This window comes from Macrobrachium nipponense, chromosome 46 (genome assembly GCF_015104395.2).
Source record: "Macrobrachium nipponense isolate FS-2020 chromosome 46, ASM1510439v2, whole genome shotgun sequence".
Taxonomy (NCBI): Eukaryota; Metazoa; Arthropoda; class Malacostraca; order Decapoda; family Palaemonidae; genus Macrobrachium; species Macrobrachium nipponense.
The window spans coordinates 14,012,886-14,029,802 of NC_061106.1; the positions used below are offsets into that span (position 1 = coordinate 14,012,886).

The window sequence follows — 16,917 nt, forward strand, 5'->3', positions numbered from 1 at the left end:
CTTCCTAGCTTAAACCCATTTTTATATGGGGTCGCCATTGCGAATGAGTCGTCTCCATCGATTTCTGTCTTGTGCCTCGTTCTCATTTATACCTTTCAATTCCATATCTTCCCTTACACAATCACGCCATCTCTTTCTTGGTCTTCCCTTCTTCCTTCTACCCCGCACTTCCATTTCCATCGTATGTCTTCCAACATGATGTTCCTCCCTTCGTAATAGGTGTCCATACCATCGAAGCCTTCCTTCCTGTATTTTCTTCGATATTTCAGCTACCTTTGTCGATCCTCTTATATACTCATTTCTAATCCTATCTTCCCTTGTTACTCCCGACATCCATCTCAACATTCTCATTTCTGCTACATCCATCTTCTTCTCCTCTGTTTTCCTCATACTTCCTGTTTCTGTTCCATATAACATTGCTGGTCTGACCACCGTCCTATGGAACTTTCCTTTCAATTTCAGAGGGACCTTCTTGTCACAGAGTACCCCTGATGCAGCCCTCCAGTTATTCCATCCTGCCTGAATTCGGTGTCTCACCTCTTGGTCCATGCTTCCACTATCCTCTAATACGGACCCTAAGTACTTGAACTTCTGTACTTTCTTTATTTCTTCCCCACCCAATCTTATGCTACTTCCACCGTCCTCAGTAATACTAGAACACATATATTCGGTTTTTAATCTGCTTATTCTCATTCCTCTTTCCTCAAGTGCTGCTCTCCACCTCTCCAACCTCCCCTCCAACTCCTCCTTCCCCTCTGAACACAACACAATGTCATCAGCGTATAATATGCACCATGGCACTGCTTCTCTAACATCCCTGGTCATTACATCCATCACGATGTTGAAGATGAATGGGCTAAGTGCTGACCCCTGGTGTAGTCCCACTCCTATCTCAAATCCATCCGTCTCTCCAACACTACTCCTCACTCTAGTATACACATTCCTGTACATCTCTTGAATAATTCTGACATACTTTTCCGGCACCATCTTCTCCCTCAAACATCTCCATATTTCTTGCCTTGGCACTCTGTCATAGGCCTTTTCAAGGTCTATGAATACCAAATGCAGGTCTCGTTGTTTTTCTCTGAATTTCTCCATTAGCTGCCTTATGCAAAATATTCCATCCGTTGTGCCGCTTCCCTTCATAAATCCTAACTGTTCCTTCCCTATTCTAACTTCCTCTCTCAGCCTGCTATCTATTATTCTTTTCCAAAATCTTCAACGTGTGAGACATTAGTTTTATACCTCTATAATTACTGCATTCCTGGACATCACCTTTACCTTTAAATATAGGTATCAATATGCTTTCCCGCCATTCTTCTGGTATCTTTTCCTGTTCGAATATTTTTACCATCAGATCATACAAGATGTCTACCCCTTCCTCTCCTAAGGCTTTCCAAACTTCGACTGGGATTAAGTCAGGTCCTGTTGCCTTCCCATTCCTCATTCTTTTTAAGGCTCGTATCACTTCATCCCTAGATATCCCCATTACCATTCCATGTTTACTTGTCCATCCTCTCTTAAAAGTCTTTCATTTTCTTCATTTAGCAGTTGTTCGAAATACTCTTTCCATCTTTTCAGGATGTCTTCTTCCTTTTTTATGACCGTACCATTCCTATCTTTCATTTGCTTAATATGGGTGATGTCCTTTGTCTTTTATTTCTTACTTTTGACAGTTTGAGCATCTTACTCAACCCTTCCTTGGGTTTCCAGTTCATTATAAACCTCCTCATATGCCCTTGCCTTAGCTTGAGCTACCACCCTTTTTACTTCTTTGTTTCTTTCTCTTAGTCTTTCTCTGTCCTCCTGCAGCTGTGACTCTTCAAATCTCTTCTTTGCCTCCCTTTTACCCTTCACCACTTCCCCCACCTCTTCTCCCCACCACCAGCTCTCCTTTTCCTCCCATACTATTCCAGATGTTTCCCCTAGTATCTCCTTTCCATGTCTTCTAATCACTGATGCATTATGCCTCCACCATTCTCCCACATCTTCAATTCCCAGATCAACCTCTCCCAGCACTCTTCTCTTGAACTCTCTCTTCTTATCATTCTCCCTCCCTAACAATTTATACCACTTGATTTTCTTTACCCCATTCGTTTTTTCGTTTTCTTTTCTCTTTTCATCCTTAAATCCATACAAAGGAGCCTATGTTGGGGGCCACGTGGTCACCTGGGATAACTTTACAATTCCTAACTTCCACCAGCCTTGATCTATTGTAAAGGAGGTAATCTATTTGTGTGCACCTACCGCCACTCCTGTATGTTATCAAGTGCTCCCTCTTCTTTTTGAAGAATGTGTTCACTATTGCCATATCAAAGGACACGGCAAAGTCCACTATACTCTCTCCTTCTGGGTTTCTCTCCCAATCCCATGTCCTCCATGCACACGTTCAATTACATCCTTTTCATTTCCGACATGTCCATTAAAGTCTGCCCCCACTACAGTCCTCTCCTGCTCTTCCAGTTCTTGCGTTACCTCACTCATTTCGTTCCAAAAACGGCTCTTTTCTTCCTCTGTGCAGCCCACTTGTGGAGCATAAGCGCTAATGATGTTCATTGTTTCCCCTCCATAACATATCTTCACTCTCATAATGCGGTCATTCTTTCTACTCACTTCCGTCACTGCATTCTTCATTTCCCCCGACAACACTACACCAACGCCATTCCTAACCCACTGCTCATTTGCTCCACTATAGATTAGCTTGTAGCCATCCCCCAGTTCTTTAGCTTTATTACCCTTCCATCGAGTTTCCTGCACACACAAAATATCCACTCTCTTTATCCTCATCAATTCCGCCAACTCTCTTCCTCTTCCTGTCATAGACCCAATATTGAGCTGGCCTATTCTGATAACATTTAGAGCTCGCTTCTTTAGCTGCACCCGCTCATGATGCAGTAGCCCTCGCCTTGTCACAGAGTTAGGGCGATGTGTCTGTGCGTCGTTTACGGAGTACGCCCTAGCACTATTCTCATCAATATCACGACTCATTTCATTGGTTCTGGCGTGGGTTTTTACAGTCGGATGCCCTTCCTGACACCAACCCTCCCTATTCATCCGGGCTTGGGACCGGCCCCCATAGAGGCTGGCTTGCCCCCACAGGTGGCTAGATTGAAGAGGTAAATTCAGTAAAGTGATAAATCCAATGAAAATGAGAAATATGGTGCCGTCTGACGATCCTTTTAAAGGACTACAAAAACAAGGAAAGGGGAACGTGGAGGAGAAGAAAAAATCGCCAGTTAAACATAGAGATGTAAAAGTTACAGGTAATGGCCCTTGATATATGGAGAGCACTTGTGAGTAGGTGTTGGAATGGATAAATGTTCAACCCAAAATGCGATACATACATGTTGTATATGTACGTATATATATACATATATGTAAACTTGTGTGTATATTTGTGCATATTATTTCTGTTTCTTGATTTCTTTTTCTTTGTGCAGATTTTTTATATTTTCATACATGTACGATGTCGTGATTATATCAATACAATGCATCTTGGCTTTATTTCAGAGATTTTAAAACAGATGGGAATATAATTTAATTGAGTTCACCTTGCATAAATACATGTAGACATAAGCACCTATTTACGCTTCTTCAAGGCTATAAGAGTTGAATATTATATACCTGTATATACATATATAAATGTGTATATATAATATACTTGCAAAACAAGACTGTTTCTGAAGATTCATTCAAAAATATTTCATCCTGTAATACTGAAGGACTTCGTGTTTCATTATAACAACTCATTAGGGCCAAAGAAATTTTAAAACATTAGGAAGATCCTGCAAGTAATTTACTCGATGTTCCAGAAATAAAATGTAAATATCTATTTTTATCATCCAGCTTGATTGGACGCAAGGGGAATTTTTAGCACCCAGTAAGTGAATGAACACCAAGGGCATTTCACTCTCCTTGCACTGGCTGTGGGTATTGCACAATTGTTTTGATAGTTCGATGAGAAAATAACGATTTCGTATTTAAATGTATTAACCACGATGCCCTCTTAACGCTCACTTATTTTGTTGATTACAAAAAGTATAAAATAATGGGAATATGTATACTTAAGTATCATGTTTAAACTATTCTTCGCAGTATTTGCCCTCCCAACAAAACGTATTTATACACGTCCACACATACACACCCACCCACACATACAGACATATACTATATGTATATATATTCTATATGTATAAATACATATATACACACACACACTCATATATATATACATACATACATATATATGTATATATTTATATTATACATATATATATATATATATATATATATATATATATATATATACGCGTGTGTGTATATATATACTATATATATATATATATATATATATATATCATATATATATATCTATATATATATAATATATATACTCATATATACTTATATATATATAATTTACCCGACTGTAATGCGATAGTGTCTGACTCCTGATTTTAGAAGTCGAAGTAGCCAGTCCCTTTAACACTTTTGTGAATAAGTAATTAGAGGAATGAAGCACTGGTAAGACTTGAAAAACGAAATACACTTGTATATACTTGAATATAAATGAATAATTCAAAGTCCTTACACTACAGACTTTCCACATGAGAGAGAGAGAGAGAGAGAAAGAGAAGTCCTTGGGTGGGAATTTCATCTAAAATTAAGGGAAGCAACTTTTCACCGCGGCCATTGAGAAGGTGATCAAGGCTCTTGCCTCGCTCTTGACAACTTACATTAAACTTAGTTTTTCGTAAAAGAAACGGAGGAGGAGGAGGAGTCACGGTCGTAGGTAGATTCTGTTCCTCTCGACTTTCTCTCTTCCCCTTTCTCTCGATGCTTTACATTTTCGTTTTTCCTTACAAGGGTCTCATCTGCATCTGTCAGTCTCAATATTCTTTCCGTCGGCGAGGCATCGTTTAATTTCCTTTTATCGCAGACTCGCGTTTGTCTGTTTGTACTTTTTTTTCAAATTCTCCTATACTTCATTTTTCTTTTCTTTCACTTTTCCTTTCAATTTATACATGGGAGGTGTTTTCCCATGTCGGCTGCTGTTGTTTACGAATCCATGTAGAGTAAAATGAAATATTCATCCGCTTTCCCTACAAATATTCTCATTTTTCATTACTCGACCATTTCGGTTAGTAAAATAGCTTTTATGATTATACACCTCATATTCTTTCCTTTGAATAGAAAATGGGAATTAAGGGTAACAAAAGAAAAATAATTACTATATAAAAGAGCGGTATATTAATTACAATTTTTCGAATATCCCTGGCGCCCTTACTCGTCTCAATCTTATCCTTCCCAATTCCTTCTTACGATTGCTATTTAACATCTTTTTTAGCACATCCCCACTAACCGAAATAAAACGTAAAAGAACTCGGTGAACTATTTACTTATTCAGGCTTCTGATGGGAGATCTTAGCCGTAATCCCCTAATCATATTCACTATTCATCGCCATGAATAATCACTGACGGTGAAATCCATTTGATGGAACCCTAGTGTCCACTAAAGAGGTTTTGGATTGAAGGTGTTTGGGGAGTAACGGTGAATCGATGGCTGAGAGAGAGAGAGGACCTCCTTCAAGGAAACATCTGGTTCTGAACTACCTGAACTCGAGATGATCCAATACGAATGGAGCTATGAGTGAATCAGAGGAAGGGTTTCATCCACGGGTCTCTGACTGAAAAGCAACGTGGGTAGCTAGATTTATGGTATTTTAACCCAAGACCCTCGGCGATGGGGTCATGAAGGTCAAACAGTTTCATGGGTACGGGCTGCTTACTGGAGCAAGAACCCGTGCTGGTATGGGGTCAGTTTAATCAAAAGCAAATCTTGAATAACATTATTTAGAAATAGGCATAATAGCACGAGTCTTGAAATTGAGAAACAAATCCACATTTATATATATGTACAGTCAGCCCACGAAGAATTGGCGTAGTTTCTTAATTCATTGTTCGTTATGGATATATTGCCATATGCCGGTGCCAGATTATTTACTTAATAATAAATCATATTTCCTTTCAAAGGTGCTATACTTGAAATAAATTACATTAGAATTAAGTAGGTTTATTCAATGTATCAAAATTGATTTATTTTGCAAAGTAAGGAAAATATATACCGACGAGTCCACGAATTCTAATTTTATTTTCAACAGCATAAGCATTTTGAAGTTGGCTTTGCTGCCGCTCGAGTCTTGACCTAACGTTTCGTACTGTACTGGAGTGTCAACGTTTCGTCTCCTACAGCCGATAAACAATACCTTAGGGCGTCAATATTCTTTAATAGCAATGTGTCATTAAACTAATTCTGTCCTTTGATCAATAAGATAATTTGCATGACATATATAATGGGCCTAAATTTGACTTCTGATTTTCACACATGATTAGCCTAGGTCTATTTTCAGCAATATACTCTCTCGGATACGTCATGTGAATGAATATTTAAATCGACCAAATCTATATTAATCTGCTTTATTTGATTATTACCGTTAATCTTTCTTTATTGGCCATGTCCTCCTTTTCTCATATCCTTTTCATAATTTCTTAACATAATTTGTTCAGACCTAGCTATTCAAAGTCAGAATGCAATCATAAAAAAAGTCAATCGAATATAACTTAGTCTTTTTTTTATCGAATTCCTTGCATATCATCCTGTTTCATCCGGGCACTTTGGAAATCTGTGGGAGTCAAAACTGACGAATATATTAAGAAAAGGCTTACTTTCATAAAAGCTTTCTTGGGTTGATCTTTCTGTGGCTATTCATTTCTTCTAATTAGAAATTAATTAAAATTAGTTTCACATGTATGGCTAGACCTACTACCAAAGCATATCATAAGTAGCTGAAAGGATAAGGAACATGAAAGGTGACTCTCGTTTAAGTCTATTTCAGATATTTGAAGAATAATTTGAGTAGGGGGACATTTGTTAACAATTGTAAATTGTTTGTGAAAATGATTTTGAAAAATTAACAATCACAAACACAAGTCGCTTATAGAAACTCTTTCTCTCTCTCTCTCTCTCTCTCTCTCTGATTAGTGATCTTTTCCTTCTGTATTTCAAATTACTTTCTGTTATTACTTCTTTCCAATGAATGGCAGAATATTCTTTTGGAAGTTTGAAGTTCCAGTCAATGTCCCCTGTGGTGATGACCCGCCTGTCCCAGGACACGTGGTGGACATCGCCCGCCTGTCCCAGGACACGTGGTGGACATCGCCCGCCAGCCCCGGGACCCAGGGCAGACATCGCCCGCACGTCCCGTGCCCCTTGACGGGCCCGGCCCGCCCGTCCCGGGACCCGTGGCGGGCCTGGCCGTCCCGGTACACATGGTGTACATCACCCTAACCGTTCCCGGGACCCATGGCGGACATCGCCCACCTGTCCCAAGACCCATGGCGTGCCCTACCCGCCCATCCTGGGTTACATAGCAGACATCACCTACCCATCCCGGGACCAGTGGCTGGCCCGGCCTGCCCGTCCCGCGACATGTGGCAGACATCACCTGGCCGTCCCGGGACCAGTGGTAGGCCCGTCCTGGGTTACATAGCAGACATCACCTATCCATCCCGGGACCAGTGGCTGGCCCGGCCCGCCCGTCCCGGGAGATGTGGCAGACATCACCTGGCCGTCCCGGGACCAGTGGTAGGCCTGGCCTGCCTGTCTCGGTACATGTGGCGGACATCGCCTGCCCTTCCCGGGACCCGTAGCGGCCCGGCCCGCCCCTCACAGGACATTTGGCGGACATCGCCCGCCCAGCCTGCCCGTAGCAGGACACGTGGGGGACATCGCCTGCCCATCCCGAGACCCGTGGCGGGCTGGCCCACCCGTCGCGGGATACGTGGCGGACATCGCCCGCCTGTCCCGGGACCCGTGGTGGGTCCGGCCTGCCCATCCCAGAACACTTGGCAGACATCGCCCGTCCATCCCAGAACACATGGCTGACTTTCCCGCCCATCCTGGGACCCATGGCCCGCCAGTCCCTGCAGAGAGCAACACCTATGCTGTGCTTTAGAACCAGAATATGCCACTGAATCCTCTCAATTCTCCTGGGGCTTCTCTGAATCCTCTATTTCTTGTCCTGGCTCTCTATGAATCCTACTCAATCCTCTGCTTCTTCTCCTGGCACCTCCACGAATCCTACTCAATCCTCTCAATTCCCCTGGCACTTCTCTGAATCCTCTGGAAGATGAGGTTCGACAGCTGCGAGGAGCAAAGGAGAAATTGGTGTGCGACCTAAAGAACCTCCCGGAGAAATACAGACGCCTGGAGATTCGGGGGCAACTGGAAACTACAGAAGCTGCTGTCGATCTTCAAGGAATGACGCAATCAAGTGTGTGCTGGCCTCGCTCAGACAGATCAGATGTAAAAAATTTGAGAAGAATGTTTGTTGTATGGAAAGTCTGATGTTTATTTTTTTATAAGTTTGCTTTGTTAACCTTGAAGGAAATTGAACTTGAACGGAAGTAAATGTTAAAATGTTTTCTTAGAGTTTTATTGATTCCTGGAAGGGAAAGGAAAATGAAAATAAGAGGATTATAAAAACTGTGAGAAAAATGAGAGGATTCGTGGAGGTGCCAGGAGAAGAAGCAGAGGATTCAAAGAAGCCCCAGGAGAATTGAGAGGACTGAGTATGATTCGTGGAGGTGCAAGGAGAAGAAGCAGAGGATTCAGAGAAGCCCCAGGAGAATTGAGAGCATTGAGTAGGATTCGTGGAGGTGCCAGAAGAAGAAGCAGAGAATTCAGAGGTGCCAGGAGAAGAAACAGGATTCAGAGAAGTGGCTGGAGAATTGAGATGATTGAGTAGGATTCGTGGAGGTGCCAGGAGAAGAAGCAGAGGATTGAGTAGGATTCATAGAGAGCCAGGACAAGAACTAGAGGATTCAGAGAAGCCCCAGGAGAATTGAGAGGGTTCAGTGGCATATTCTGGTTCTAAAGCACAGCATAGGTGTTGCTCTCTGCAGGGACTGGCGGGCGTGGGCCGCCACGGGTCCTTGGATGGGCGATTGATGTCCGCCATGCATCCCGGGATGGGTGGGCAATGTCCACCATGTGCACCCAGGGCGGGCCGGGACACGCGGCAGACATCGCCCGCCCATCCTGAGACCCGTGGCGGCCCCGGTTTCCCGTCCCAGGACACTGAAATGAATTAGGCTTATATACATAGTTTTTACATATTCTAGTCTGAGCGGCTGAGATCCTCCCCAAACGAAATCCGGTGGTGAACTGTCATAAAGTCGTCGGTTACCCGTCCACACATGCGATCACCTGTCAGTCGTTAGAAAGAACTTTAGGTAATTCCATCAGTTCAACAGTTTTGGTGAGTGGACTGACTCCACCCACAAACTGCCATCCACACATACGTTTTAACGTCAGTTTCGATGAACTGTGCGTGAATACCTGGCGTGAATACCTGTGCGTAAACCTGTGCGTGAATACCTGGCCTAACAGGAACTTGCAATGAATGCAGTGCAATAACTGTTTCCAAAGATATCAGTGACTGTTTTTAGCATCATTAAATAAGATTTCTTCCATCTTCGAAAAGAAAAATAGATTGATAAGTCATGAATCGTGCATCAGGCAGGTGAACAAAAAATTTTGAAACTGCCACCACCTGTTTGAGTGTGTGTACATATACTTAAATGAAGCTGTACAGAGAGCTTTCGGGAATTTGTTCAGCTTTATCTTTAGATTTAAGTACATATACCTAACTGTGGATTTGTTTCACCAACAACATTATTGTCAAAGAGGGTCACGTGATACAATTAACGGACCACCAGCAAACTCGAGATAACTGTAAAACACAAATGAATTTAATTTTCGCATGTTGAAGTTACCAATTTATATATATATATATATATATATATATATATATATATATATATATATATATATATATATATATAAGTCATATCACTTTTCCGTGATTCATATACATATATCGAGCTACAATGTCCTTTAATATCTAATTCGCTCTACCTCGGAATTAATATATTTTCATATATGCTTAACCGAAGGGGAATTTTTTCTCGATAATAGACTTGCCTGGATCGGGACGCGAACCCAGGATCCTTTCAAATCCAGGAACGTCAGTGAAGCTTTTACCTCTCGCGGTAGTGTAGTAGTATAGGTAAAAAGCTTCACTGACGTTTCCTGGATTTGAAAGGATCCTGGGTTCGCGTCCCGATCCAGGCAAGTCTATTATCGAGAAAAAATTCCCCTTCGGTTAAGCATATATGAAAATATATTAATTCCGAGGTAGAGCGAATTAGATATTAAAGGACATTGTAGCTCGATATATATATATATATATATGATATTATATATTATATTAATATTATATATAATATCTATATATATATATATACAAAGAACGAGATTTATATAACGGCCAAAGTGGCAAGTCGTCTGCTTTCCTACTTAAGTTTTCCTGAGAAGGTTAAATTTTGAAAATCAAACTGCATAAGTTTAGATGGTCAAGTCTGCGGACGAGGAAATCACACGCCGTGAAATGCCTCATAATATTTGTATTTCGGTTCGTTAAGCAATAACGAACTTCAACATAAAGAAAGATATATCGGTTGACAGATCTGAAACGATCCTGTTATGCACTCATCATCCCATTCGTTTCTTTTTACTGTGAAATATCTAATGACATTCCTTCTCAAAACTAACAGTATTGTAGCGTCTATTCATTCAAACTTAGTTTACTTCATGGTATTTCTTTAAGTGACAACCACAGGTTTGGACTGAGATAATCACAGAGAAATTCTTGGGAATTTGAGATCGCAGGAGTTTGAATGTAAGAATTCTATTTCTGCTTCCATTTACCCTGCTAGCTACAAGAGACACCAGCATTGCTACCTATTTTTTTCTTTTATGTCGGATCTAGTTTATATAAAGCCATGCGGGAAAAAACGGTCAAATCATAACTTCTGCGCCCGACCTTCAGGTACTACCAAAGACACGATAGTCTGACCTTAATTCTTATCTTTCAATAGGGCACTTCACACTCCTTGTTACAAGCAGCCTTTAATTTTAACAATTCTGTAATTGGATTCTAACTGGATTCTGTCATTCTAATTGTATTTTAGTTTCTCGTCCGGAAATAATTCTATTGTTAATTTCATCAGATTTTAACCACTCTCCTTTTAATTAACCTAATTTCAGAGAAAATCCCATTGACAGGAAAGGCTTGATAATTGGATTCAAAATGGTTTTGATGCCATGAAAAAAAAAGTTTTTTGCCCGTGTTAAAAGTGTTCTGCACAAGATTCAATTTGAGCTTAATTGCAATTATAAGTTTAAGCCTAACTTCATTTATATTTCATTACACGACGCATATCCAACATCTAGCTGAGAATTTTTGAGCATAAAATGAAATGCTTGTAAATGGTTATGATCCAAGAATATTACACTGTACATAGCACTTTGCAGTTTAAAAGTAAAAGTTGCCATCAACAACATGACATAAAGGCTCATGTAATCAATGAAAAATTTCTCATTTTATATAATGTTAACCTAGGTTTCTTAGTTTGTTCTCTTTCTTCAACAGGATCTCCAGCAGTTGACGTATAATGAAGGTAAGTAAAATTCAGTTCTCAAGATCCAGTATATTAGATAAATAGTGTCCAATATCTCATGGGAGATTAATACAAAAAAGGGGAGATGGGGTCCAGGTGGGCGTGAGGGAACTAAGACTGTATGAAGGAACTGAGGAGGGCAGCCTTTCACTTTTTTAAAGTCAGTCTTTCAACATTTCAAATTATTAAACGACCCTGGGCATTGTGAAATGAAGTAACCTGGTTCTTTTTCTCGGTGTCTACGAGCAATTAGTACCTACAGTACCCTTCAAGTCAGTGGCTTTATCAAAACCACCAACACTTGAGCTCAATTCTGTGAAGAATAACAATGTACTTTGAACCTTGGTATTGAATTAATAGGTTTCGCGTATTGTTAAGAGACTTTCATGCATGTAATGAACTTCATGAATGACTAAAGGATTTTGGCAGCCTTCCCGCCAAGGAAAAGGCACCACAACAATAACTCCTATCGCAAAATTGTAAATGATTAGTTCTGAACAATTGTAAAGACTCCGAGTTCATCAAAAATATACCATGAAATATGTTATGAAATAGAACTGGTGGAATTATCTATCCATTTTAATACTATTAAACAGTAAGTCATTTACAATCTATAAATTTGACATTTAAGGCTAAGACTTGAGGGCTACTACCACATTAAAGTGCGTAGCCACAGCTCAACCTAATGCTTTTGATTTATGATTTAGCAGAGCATATTAATATGACCTGGTTCGATCACTAACCCTAAAGATGGAAATTTAAAACACTGCCAACATTGATAATTTGAAATTCAAACAATACACAGCAATAATTTACATTAAGGAAAATACAGCAGCGTCCACAAACCATCCTGGTACTGATTTCAGATTTGTATTTGAAGATTTTTAGACAATTACCTCTCAATACAAGTTATTCCAGATGTGGCAACAAGTCACAGTACCTTCATTCTGGTGATAAACAATGAAAGTACCTTAAAATGTAAAATCATGAAAGTATAAACGGTATTTTAAGATTATATCCAAGGATATGCTTGATGCCAAATATTACCAAAAGAATAAATGGGTTTATTAACGTGAAACAGCCTTTAAGGTGAATAATTACACCCTGATATTGACAAGTCAAAATGCACAAAACTAGACATACGAACACAGCAGCACGTAAATGTCTCCGACTACATAGGAACTAAAAATACTTAGACCAATTAAAACAATGACTTACTGTAGAAGAAATCCTCAAGGTATTAAGCAAGCCACAGTATTAGTGAAACATATGGCAAAGTCTATTTCATTTACAAAGTAAGTGTTTAGTAGAAAACTAGGACCTTAAAAACATACCAAATCATATCTCTTTCAAGTATAATAAAAACGTTTTATTATATCCAAAGATCTTCAAACAGAGGACTTTATTACAAGAACAGAAAAGGCCAAAATCAATAACAATTTTGAATCCATTAACTATATATGCACATGGATATACATACATGCATGTATATATACATAGCGACATGTATATCTATCTATCTATCTATTTATACATACATATTGTATATATATGATAGATAGGCAGATAAATATACATGTAGATATGTACGTATGCATGTATGAATAAATAAATAAATATATATATGAAATATCGCATGCTTTACGATAGATCGTCAATATATATATATATATATATATATATATATATATATATATATATATAGATATAGATACATACACACACATATGTATATATATATATATATATATATATATATATATATATATATATATATATATTCTGTTGAAGTTTTCTGTGAAAGCAGTTATATTGAAATATATTTATTTGCATGCATAACTGTCGACCCTTTGAACACGGAAATCCTTCATATGCGTAGGAAATGGTAAAAATACTAAATCACAGTCCATCTGAAAAATAGCCCCATTCTGCCATAGAGTGCAGCACAAATTGCTCAAATGACTATGCCACTAGTTCGCCGGGCATCCACGAGTTACAAGCAGGACAAAAAATATTTTACGGGATGAAATACAATGACATACGTACATTCTTTCAGCCTGTGAGTGCGTGCACGTTAGAAACTTCATCAGTGTAGGATATTTTTGTATTAGTGTGTCTGACAGGGAACTGAAAATATTCTGGGAGCTGGGCTGATCCGGACTGCGGAGTTTGCGAGAAACAAGGCGTGATCCGACGTCCAACTTACTCGGAGCGAGTGCTAAAATCTATGGTCAAATAGAGCGATGTTTCACCAACGAAAATTAAAATAAATACGCTAGTTTTATTAGAAATAATTGATTTTCACTGTTTAACGTGCACACTATTTATTTTTTACATTTTCATTCAAATAAATAAATCATAAATGTCCTATCTTAAAATTGCTGTGCCTTCAACTTAACGAGAAACACCCTTTTCAGACCTTTTTATGCTTTTCCATAGGACTTTCCTAACCCCCTAACAAGAACAATAACAAAGTTATTTGTGGGCTTACTCCCAGAGTAAGCGATAAATGTATTGAACTTGCATTTAGTTAGGATGATGAAGACTCTTCAACAATGATAGATGATATAATTTGTTTTAAAAATCATATGTAAGATTTTTTTTTATCTTGCTTCATAACATCGCTTAAAGTTACTGACTCACTCGTAATATGTATATAATATTTATACATTATATGGTATGTATATCGCATATCATATTTTCGAAAGTTAATGTCTCATTTGGATCTATACTAATTATGTAACCGGCGAAACCTGTTCTTTTAAATATATTGTATCTAAGATAAAATAATATGATTTTGCTAAAGTCGATTATATCTTCAATGTATAACAAAAAGCACCCCCTTTTTTAATGTCAACACTGCCACACATTGCCATAAAAGGAATTATTTGTTGAATCAAAGTATTGGTAACGAGGAAAGAATAAAACAATATATCAGTTACCCAGTAATGCACATTGCTTTGCGAGAGAGGTTGAAAATGAGGGAGAACACTTTTGCAAAAATGTCTCATTAAGGAAAATCTTACACTTAGCCTTTTTTTTTTTTTTTTTTTTTTTTAGTTTTTGCTGTTTCCCTCCGGCATAGATGACTATTGGAGCAGGCATAGTTTGGTTGATCTCTCTCTCTCTCTCTCTCTCTCTCTCTCTCTCTCTCTCTCCGTGTCTCATCACGGAAATGATACTCTGCTTCTTTCAGGAGGAGACAAATTGCCCTACGGCGGAGCTGAGAGGAGATACGGTAATTCCAGCCCGCAACAGCAGCGCACATATTCCCAGATCCCGCATCACCGTTCCCGGCCGCATAAAAGTCACGGGCAGCCTAATACGACCCATCCCCACGCTTTCAAATTACACCTGGTCAAAAGGCACGACCTGAATGGCATCCCCGTTGACGATAATTACCCCCACTTCACGGAAGAGAGGCCGAATTTCCAGGTGAGTTCTCTGGAAAGTAGATGGTGGTGTCAATGCAGCAAATATCATCCCTCTTTTCATCTTCCAAATGACGCCGGGTGATCCACGAATCTCAAGGGTATTGCAACGTCATATCAAACCGGGGCAAGGAGTTGGGAGGTCCATGCTCTTATGTAGTACAGGCTTTGAAAAGGCTCTTAATTGTCTCTCCAGTATTGCACACCGAAAATTTTCGAATCATTACGTTATCCATTAAAACAATGAATGTCACTTTTTCTTCAAGTCTGGTCTACTCTAGAGAAGGACCTACATATGAGACATTTAGATATTCATTTGACTCCTGAAAAAGCTTCACTCAACCTTGGTTTTCCCCATAATATCTGCTGGCTCATGTGCCTCTGAAATAAATGCAGTGGCTGCCAATCTGTCCTATACGCTCAGATAATTTTGGATTCACTGGTAATCGCAAGAAGTGTCAACTAATGAAAAGTCAAGATATTGACGTATATTGTTAGTCTGTTAGTGACGAGATGTTTCTTAATGTTTAATGATTTACATATCTTCAAACAGTCTTAGGTATCAGTTTCACAGTAACTTTCGGCCTTATGACAAATGAGATAATACGACAGTTTCTGTGTGCAGTGAGAGCAGAGTGGGGGTAAAATTTGAAACCTTATAGCGCCTGGGTCATAATAGATAACTGATCATAGGATTTTAGAGTGGGCTGGGTTGATATTTGATGAGAGATGAACAAGACAATGGCTATTACCTGTAACGAATACGTCTAATTCATTAACTCCCTGAATATAAATCTTCTTGCCCCTTCATGAATAACCGTACTCTGGCGTTCTTGAGATAAAAAAATCAAAACACTTTTAAAATTTGCTTGAATATAACTTTAAAATTTGAGAGACAAGTGACCATTAAACCAGGCATAATGTATTCCTTTTAATGAGATAACCATGATTTTTTTTTTTAGATTTTCAAAAAAGCATGACTAAAAGTTTTTTCGCAAGAAGGAAATCTCTAAATTGATTTATTCAAGAAAAGGAAACAGATGGGCTCTCCTCATAACTCCATATTTGGCGTGATATTTATTTGGAAAAGTCTAATACATCTTTAAGATCTTATTCGTTTATAGAATATGTAATACAAGTATTAATTCCACGACTGAGCACGATTCCTGGTTGAATTTCGCTTGCAATATCGACATCTTGACACTCCTTCCTGAATCTAACGAAAACATCCCTGGCAGGCAGTTGAGGAGAGAGCCGATGGACTCACCAAGCGAAAGAGAGGAGACGGGAGGAAGAGAAAAAAGAAAGAGGAGAGGAAAGGCCACAGAAAAGCCCAAGGAAATTCGGGTTGGGGGAGTGACGTGGATGACGTCCTCGCAGCCCTCGTTGGGTATTCCAAGGATCCTTCTCTGTGGCGCTTCGTACACAGTGTCGTTGGTAAGGTCACACTTGAATTTCATTCTGATTCCGTCGAAGGGTTTGCAGATCATCCTCTGCTAGCTACGTTTGAAAATGTTTGCTTCATGAGTCGGAGTGTTTTATTCTATTTTTTTATTTTTTTTGTTTTGTTCGCCTTGTTACGTTATGTATTTTTATTTGCTTAAAATGAGGACAGTTTTATTATTTTCTTTATGTCCTTAACCTTCCAAAAGGGAGAAGGATTTTGTAATTTTGATTTATTTATTGACATTCCTGTTTGTTTTCTTTATCACCATGTTTGGTAAATAATGACTTTTAAGTAATTGCTTCAGTATGTGTTAAGCATGATAACTGATTAAAATTTAGCAAAATAAATTAATAAAACAAAAATAAAATGAAATAAAATGCTTTCTTTGCAACAGAAATAGTTCATTATATCCTTCCAGAGATATTTTGACGTTCATTACTTAATCTTTAAAATTCT

General features: G+C 38.9%; 2 protein-coding genes across 3 annotated transcripts in view; one reads left to right on the forward strand and one right to left on the reverse strand.

Annotated features, from left to right (window-relative positions):
• The window catches only part of LOC135214760 (sarcoplasmic reticulum histidine-rich calcium-binding protein-like), a 120,849-nt gene that overhangs the window by 97,998 nt on the left and 5,934 nt on the right, over positions 1–16,917 (forward strand). For both annotated transcript variants that reach the window (XM_064249113.1, XM_064249114.1), the window contains exons 4-6: positions 11,556–11,583; positions 14,780–15,018; positions 16,253–16,451. In XM_064249113.1, coding sequence (XP_064105183.1) covers positions 11,556–11,583; positions 14,780–15,018; positions 16,253–16,451 — 466 coding nt within the window. The remainder of the gene's footprint in view (positions 1–11,555; positions 11,584–14,779; positions 15,019–16,252; positions 16,452–16,917) is intronic.
• LOC135214641 (collagen alpha-1(XII) chain-like) lies at positions 7,557–7,958 on the reverse strand. The gene has a single exon (XM_064248976.1). It carries the CDS (start codon positions 7,956–7,958, stop codon positions 7,557–7,559), a length of 402 nt encoding a protein of 133 aa, XP_064105046.1.